General features: G+C 40.3%; 1 protein-coding gene across 1 annotated transcript in view; it reads left to right on the forward strand.

Moving 5' to 3' along the window:
• The window catches only part of LOC143291616 (putative amine oxidase [copper-containing]), a 32,834-nt gene extending 28,632 nt beyond the window's left edge, over nt 1-4,202 (forward strand). Inside the window, exon 11 of the mRNA XM_076601570.1 lies at nt 392-4,202. Coding sequence (XP_076457685.1) covers nt 392-823 — 432 coding nt within the window. The 3' untranslated portion in view covers nt 824-4,202. The remainder of the gene's footprint in view (nt 1-391) is intronic.
• The last annotated feature ends 4,711 nt before the right edge of the window (nt 4,203-8,913 follow it).

Consider the following 8,913-nt stretch of genomic DNA (forward strand, 5'->3'; position numbering starts at 1 on the left):
ACTATCTGGGCTAGAATTGGATCTTTGTGGAGAGTGCCTTGCCCAATGTACACATCCTCACTCTCTCGGCCAAAAGGGTTTTTTGGACAGTCGGCGTTGGAATGGTTCCCAAAGGCCAACTAGCCCCCAAGGCTGCAGCACTAAGAACCCATCTATCTATCAGTCTATCTATCTATCTATCTATCCATCCATCTATCTATCTATCTATCTGTCTATCTATTCCCATCTTTTTTGTTTCTGTCTAAAATTGTATTTGTTTAACTATCAAGGTGGCATTTTTTCAACCAAATTTGCCAGAGATAATATATCATTTTCTTTTTTTTCTTTTGCTGCCGTGGGTTCTATTACGTGCGCTTGAATACAGTGGCCTTGAACGCGTCCGTCTGTGCAGGACCTGGTGTTGTGGATCACCATGGGCACGCACCACATCCCGCACACCGAGGACATCCCCGTCACCCACACGGTCGGCGGGCACCTGGCCTTCTTCCTCCACCCCTACAACTACTTCCCGCACTGCCCCTCGCTGACGTCACGCGACAACGTGCGCGTGGACTACGTCACGCCTCAGAGCCCGGCAGCGGGCCTGATGGTGGAGAGGAGCGGGAACCAGCAGAGCGAGACGTGCGGGGCCCTTCCTCTGGAGCAACTGGTCAGGGAGCGACCCGACGACTTTCTGCAGACCCACAGAGAGATCAACCCTTTGAGCTTCAGCACTCCTCAGGGCCACAAAGACTCCTCCTCCTCCTCCTCGTCGTCCTCCTCCTCCTCCTCTTCCAAGGCAACCGAGGATGAACTTCGGAGGAGAAGAAATCCACGCACGTAAAAAAAAAAAGGGGGAGTGAAGAACTCTTTTTCTTGGATCCGGAAGTGGGGGGGGGGGGGGGGGGGGGGGGGGGGGGAGAGGTGGTTATGTGGGAGGGGCGGATGACGAGCTTTGCTGCTGCTGTTGTTGGTGCAGAAGAAAAAAAAGAATTTGCAGAGTTTTATCCATTCACGTGAGGACATTGGAAGAAATGGTTTTGGGGGCTTTTAATTAAAAAAAATAATTTTTTTTTCATCTATTATCATTATATTATTTTACATTTCCAGTTCCCCCCCCCTCTCTGTCACTCCTTTCACTTCTCCATAAGTGTTGTCCGTCTTATATACCGCCCCACTTCCGATGTTGTCTCTGATACATTTCACCATTGCTATTGTCTTTCTTAAATTTCCGCAAATATTTTGTCTCTCGATCTTATACTTCCCCATATGTATTGTCTTTCATATTCCTCCATGTGCACACACACACACACACACACACACACACACACTCTCTCTCTCTCAAATATTTGTATTTGTATTTCTTTTTATCACAACAGATTTCTCTGTGTGAAATTCGGGCTGCTCTCCTCAGGGAGAGCGCGTCGCTACACTACAGCGCCACCCATTTTTTTTGTATTTTTTTCTGCATGCAGTTTTATTTGTTTTTCCTAGCGATGTGGATTTTTCTACAGAATTTTGCCAGGAACAACCCTTTTGTTGCCGTGGGTTCTTTTACGTGCGCTAAGTGCATGCTGCACACGGGACCTCGGTTTATCGTCTCATCCGAATGACTAGCGTCCAGACCACCACTCAAGGTCTAGTGGAGGGGGAGAAAATATCGGCGGCTGAACCGTGATTCGAACCAGCGCGCTCAGATTCTCTCGCTTCCTAGGCGGACGCGTTACCTCTAGGCCATCATTCCACTTTCTCATAGTTCCCCATATTTCCATATATGCACTGTCTCTCATATTTCCCATTATGCATTGTCTTTCTTATATTTCGCATAATGTATTGTCTTTCTCATAGTTCCCCATACCTACTGTCTCTCTCTTTATTTCCCATTATGCGTTGTCTCTCTCACATTTCGTATTGTGTAGGTATATTATGTATTTTCTTGCTCACACCTCCCCGTATGCACCGTTTCGTATTTCCCCATATGAATTGTCTGTCTAATATTTCTGCATGCGTATTGTCTCGTTCATATTTCCCCATATACATGTTTCATATACAGGTTTCATTGTTTCATATTTCCCCATATGCATTGTTTCATATTTCCCCATACGTATTGTCTTTCTAACATTTCCCCAAATGCATTGTTTCATATTTCCCCACATGTATCGTCTTTCTGGTATTTCCCCATATGCATTGTCTTTGTAGTATTTCCCCATGCATATTGTCTCTCTCGTATTTCCCCTTGTGCCGAGCGTTTATAAACAGACACCATATAAAATGTTGATTACTGCTTTGAAATGAAAGTGCTGGGATGAAACATGGCATCACAGTAACCAGTGTGTGTGATATGATCGCTGTAACAAAAAAAAAAAAAAAAAAAAGAGAGAGAGAGAGAGAGAGAGAGAGAGAGAGAGAGAGAGAGAAGTACATTGGTCAACTGCACCATGTATAATTTCGTTATCTGAAGTTAAAAGTAACACTCACTGCTTGAAAATTGAAACAGGGCGGGCGAATGGACGTCCAATAGAATATCGTATTAAAGTTAGAATGGAATATAATATGTCTTTATTACCAAGTGCACCGGGAATTTCACACAGAGAAATCTGTTGTGACAAAAAGAGAAATACAATACAATACAATTCAATAATTTATTTGTCTTTATTAGGACTAGATGTTTGGGTATATACATTATGTTGTATTTTCCTGCACCAAAGGAGATGCGATTTGCCCGATAGTATTTTCTGGATTTGTATTCCTGTTATTATAACCATTTTTTGCATTGTGCATAATGATGTTTCTCGACACGTTGTAATCTTTTAACTCTCTCCATACGAACGGCGAAAGAGACGTCGTTAACAGCGTTTCACCCCAATTACCATCATCAAAATATTGCAAGCGGAAGGCTCTTATACTGAAGAGGTGAATGTTGACAAAGAATACCACAATTCTGACGACGGAAGCTAAAGGTTGGGTCGTTCAGACACCCACTGGACATCCGAGGGGTCTGTGTAGAGGAGAAGAGAGGACTGGCCGTACTGAGTGAGTTAATCCTCTGTGCGTGAGTATGACTGTACTTCCGCCTAATTTTCTTTTCAAGATTTTGTTTTCTTTCTCAGGTCCTACATGATTGATGTCGACATATTTTCAGCACTGATGTGGCCCTGTGTGGGAGGAATTTTCAATGTCCTGTCACACACACTGTTGATTGTAGAATGTGGCCTTGTGGTCGGCCGGAAAGAGGAATTTTCAATGTCCCGTCACACACACTGTCAATTGTAGAATGTGGCCTTGTGGTCGGCCGGAAAGAGGAATTTTCAATGTCCTGTCACACACACTGTTGATTGTAGAATGTGGCCTTGTGGTCGGCTGGAGAGAGGAATGGTGATTGTAGAATGTGGCCTTGTGGTCGGCTGGAGAGAGGAATGGTGATTGTAGAATGTGGCCTTGTGGTCGGCCGGAAAGAGGAATTTTCAATGTCCCGTCACACACACTGTCAATTGTAGAATGTGGCCTTGTGGTCGGCTGGAGAGAGGAATGGTGATTGTAGAATGTGGCCTTGTGGTCGGCGGGGAGAGAGGAATAGTGATTGTAGAATGTGGCCTTGTGGTCGGCTGGAGAGAGGAATGGTGATTGTAGAATATGGCCTTGTGGTCGGCTGGAGAGAGGAATGGTTTATTGTAGAATGTGGCCTTGTGGTCGGCCGGAAAGAGGAATTTTCAATGTCCCGTCACACACACTGTCAATTGTAGAATGTGGCCTTGTGGTCGGCTGGAGAGAGGAATTTTCAATGTCCCGTCACACACACTGTCAATTGTAGAATGTGGCCTTGTGGTCGGCCGGAGAGAGGAATTTTCAATGTCCCGTCACACACACTGTCAATTGTAGAATGTGGCCTTGGCTGCAAAGAGGAATTTTGCTCAGTAATGTCCCCATCACATATTCACTAGCGATTGTAGAATATGGCCTTGTGGTCGGCTGAGAGTGAAATCAACAATGATAAAGAAATACTGTCGTTGATGAGTTTCATCTTATCACGGAGTGTCCCACTTTTGTTGTTTTTGTTTTCTTTTTTCTGATATTCGTAATAGAGTGTCATCCTGAGACATGTTTATGTCCATCATCTGTATTCTCGTTTGTTTTGTTCTGTAGGCAGACGGGTTGTATTATGATGTTGTGAAGTACATATGTTACTCAGATGAAGGAAATATTATCACTGAATTCACCTTGTATTACTTATTATTGTATTGTTGGTGGATGGTTGGGCATGGGCAACTGTGAGACCACAAATTTGTGCATTTGTGTATGTATATATATATATGTACACACACACATATACATTTATATATAGTCTTTCTCTCTCTCTCTATATATATATATATATGTGTGTGTGTGTGTGTTTGTATGCGTGTGTGTATGAGAGTGCGTGTGCGTGCGCGCATGTGTGCGTGCATGTGTGTGTTTATGTGTGTGTGTGTTATACTTGAATTCGAATGCCAAAATTATGTTTACAGAAAATACAAAAATCGCCCAATGTATACTTTTTTTCTCTCTCAAATTTGATTGTAATATATATATATATATATATATATATATATATATATATATATAAGCAGTTTATTATTTTGGTGTTAACGCTTGGCGGACGGTCGGTCGATTGATCTATTGTGTTCTTGCGCATGTGTTTGTGGGTGGGTATAAAATGTAGGTTTGTGTGCTGCCATTTTTCACCTGGTATAGTATTATGACACAATGTTTCAGTTTCAGTTTCAGTTGCTCAAGGAGGCGTCACTGCGCTCGGACAAACCATATACGCTACACCACATCTGCCAAGCAGATGCCTGACCAGCAGCGTAACCCAACGCGCTTAGTCAGGCCTTGAGAAAAAAAAAAAAAAAAAAAAAAAAAAAAGGGTGGGGGGAATAAATAATAGATAAGCTTACATAAATAAATAAATAAATAAATAATAATTATAATATAGAAAAAGGTAGTAGTAATAATAATAGTAATACTAATAAAATGATAATAATAAAAAATAAATAAATAAATAAATAAGAAAACAATGGTGATAATTAAGCGAATGAATGTAAAATATGACGACACACATTCACACATACACCCACACATGCATAACGGAAATGCACCAAACATGCAGTTTCACAGATATGAAAGTACAGTCAAATACATATAAACGTACATGAGCTCCAACACACACACACACACACACACACACACACACACACACACATTACCTTGCACCTCCTCCAACCCCCTCCTCCACACACTCATTTCTAGCCTACGTATCGCAGCTTCCACGGCACACACACACACACACACACACACACGCACGCACGCAAACACACACTCACAGAGATGAACACTTACTTGTACAAGCACACACATATACGCCCATATCTCCCACCCCCAACCCCCACACATATATACAAAGATATATATATATATATATATATATATATATATATATATATATATATACATATATATATATATACACACACACACACCCGTACACAGATCTCTCCTGACACTTGTGTACACTTACACTCTCGCGCATTCACAAACGCACTCAAAAGCACAGACCCACACATCCACACAAACACACACATACACACACGCACACGCACAGAGGCTGCCAAGAGGGATGGGAAAAGATCTCTGATGCCAAGAACGTGGCGTCTAGTGTGTTGCTCAGTCTATTGTATTTGGAAAGGCCCACAGAGACTCTGTTCCGTTTTGAAGAAATTTGCGCAATGTTGGTTTGGAAATGATGCCGATATTTGTTTGATTTGCAAAGCATCGTGCTCTACCTTTCATGTTAGACTTTCGGCCGCTCCCTCTCTCTGCTTTTATTTCTTTGAGGCGATCGATGGTGTGATGGCCTTGTACCTGTTCTTTTTGGTATTCTTTGGCTTTTCTGAGGATTTCCGATTTTCCTAGATGTAGGCCGCTCGTTGGTGTTGCGTTACCAGCAAGTCTGTCAGCTCGCTCATTTCCCTTAACACCTGCATGTCCCGGGCAGTATGACCATGTGAGTTTTTTAATCTGAAAGTTGCGCATTGCCTTATGCCACTCTGGGCTTCCCATTCCGTTTTCAATTTTCTGTATGAGGTTCATTGAGTCGGTTAGAATCATGGCATGTTGGTTTCCGGGCGTATGGATGGACGATAGCCACTGGAGGGCATGTGTCGCAGCTTCAACTTCCATCGTTAGGCTGGAGGTTGTGACTTTGTAGGCAGCATTCTCTTCCCAAATTGTTTTTCCATTTTGTTTCGCAGTGAATCCCCAACCAGACTGGTCTTTGGTGACTGAGCCATCTGTGTATATGATGATGTCCTCTTCTTTACTGTTTTCTTCTATGAGTAGCTTCACTTCCGCATCTGTTTTGCCCTCTGGCCATTCCCGACAATGTCTTCCTAGAGTGGGTGAAATGACTGTGTTGAATAGATGGTTCTATGACATCTATGACACAATGAATTATCTGAACCATTTCATATGTTATTTGCATTACGCAGTCAAGGAGAGAAAGTAGATAAATAAACAGAATGATATTCTGAACCCGTGACTTACTGAAGAGGTGAATACAGTACAAGAAAACCACTTACACGCTGGTGTTTTTTTTTTGTTTTTTTTTTATAATTCAGACAAAGGTTTACAAATACAAACATATGTGTACACTTGGAAGTAAAAAAACAACAAAAAACAAAACAAAAAAAAAAAAAACAAACAACAAAAATAACAGAATACTACACAGAACTTTGATTCTTTTACATCTAAAACACATTCATTCTATCCAATATTCCAAGTTAAGTCCTGTACTAAGCATACGTACACACGTTACCCATAATTGTGAGCACAAGTGGGACATGTTCCATTGTCCTTTCAAAAGCATACTTGTCAGATACAACAGGCCTGTTTGAAATCTATTCCGAATAGTTGTTTAGAAAAAATGAATATACCTACTTGTTTGACATCAAATTGAAAAAAACGAAGCAGACTCATTCAGCATATTAAAAAAACCGAAAGATATATTCATGGAATTGTTTAACATGAACTTAAAAACAAAATTAAAACAAGTTGACCAATACCAATGAAAACTGAAGAATGTATCTTACTCCATCAATATAGAATATAATAGTACAATAAATTTGATTAACTCTCTCCATACGAACGGCGAAAGAGACAACGTTAACAGCGTTTCACCCCAGTTACCATCATCAAAATATTGCAAGCGGAAGGCTCTTATACTGAAGAGGTGAATGTTGACAAAGAATACCACAATTCTGACGACGGAAGCTAAAGGTTGGGTCATTCAGACACCCACTGGACATCCGAGGGGTCTGTGTAGAGTCGAGAAGAGAGGACTGGTCGTACTGAGTGAGTTAAAAGTGCAACTTATTCACCATCAACATCATGCATACCGTACTGAAGTATTAAACCTAAATATACGATCAAGAATATTTTCTTTTTATTCTACCCCCCCCCCACCCCCCCCCCCCCCCCCCAAAAAAAAAAAAAATCCCAACCTGTTTTTGCCTTTTCATTTTCATAACTGGAACCAAATCTGTATTCTTGCGTAAATATGTACAGATGAACATTTTTTTCCATCCACACACTGAATATAATAATATACAATACAACATACATATAATTATGTACACGCATACATAAATAACCATGTATATACATACGCACAGAACTTCATACGGACGTACACATACGCCAAAAGGATCTAGGTATGCTACATACAATCATGTCCGAAACTAAAAAGTGAACAGACAAATCACACAGTATCAAATGTTGACAGAAGAAACATGGGAAAACAGTGGCCCATGTGTCATATTCAAGAACAAATTAGAAAAAATAAGATAAAAAAATACACTTTTTTCTTCCACAGTATAGATGGAAGAATGACATAAATCAAAAATGTTATTCAACAGGGGTAGCATTTTTCTTTCACAAAGGCAAAGAACGCTCTTTGAAAACTCGTCAGTATGAAAAGGGAACCACAGTCATAAGGAAATCAATGTAGAACTCTGACAGTCTAGATACATTAACACTTTCAGATATAAATTGAACATGATGAAAATGTAAAACAAAATACTTTCTTAGCAAAAATCACCTTCTGATGCTGAGTAGCATATCTAAAGCCAAGATCTCCCAATAGCAAGAGCACACACACACATATATATATATCAAACAAAGTTGAAAACCAACACCTATTTTGTTAAACAAAAAATAAAAATTTGAATTTTCGCTGCCACCTGGCATCTTGGTCACAGACTACACTTATAACAGGTGACGTAATGCTATTTTTACGTCATCTTTCTGATCTTACATGACGTCTTCTACTACGTAAAGTTATGTTCTAAATATTCCTTCAATTGTCTATGTACACATCACTCTTTTTCACTCTCACCCCCCCCCCCCTCTCTCTCTATAAACCAAGAAAGAAAGAAAAAAGGAAAAGAATTTTTTAATTATTTAAAAAAAATAGATTCAACATGATTACATTGGAAGTTCGTTATACACACACACTTCTCACTTCTCTCCCTGGTTGGATGAAAACAGAATTCATGAAATATCTGCATATGATGAGCATCAATCAGTATGTCAGTCAATCAAACGTCAAACAAACCAAGGTATCCAAAGATATCCATAAAGTAATAACCCCCCAAAAGCTGCATACATCAATACTCAAGACAGGAAATCAGGATGTGGATCGAATCAATAGTTTGCGAGAGCATAATTATCATCGAAAGGAGGCAATAGTTGATGCTGAATGCTGAATTTCACTGTGAGAATCATTTGTGCACAGGTATCATCACACAAAATGTACCTGGCATGCAGACATACAGTGTATTATAATGCAGATTTTTGGCTTTCCAAACCAACATCTGTTTACAAAAAGGAATGTTTAAAATT

Source organism: Babylonia areolata, chromosome 17, assembly GCF_041734735.1.
Source record: "Babylonia areolata isolate BAREFJ2019XMU chromosome 17, ASM4173473v1, whole genome shotgun sequence".
Taxonomy (NCBI): domain Eukaryota; kingdom Metazoa; phylum Mollusca; class Gastropoda; order Neogastropoda; family Buccinidae; genus Babylonia; species Babylonia areolata.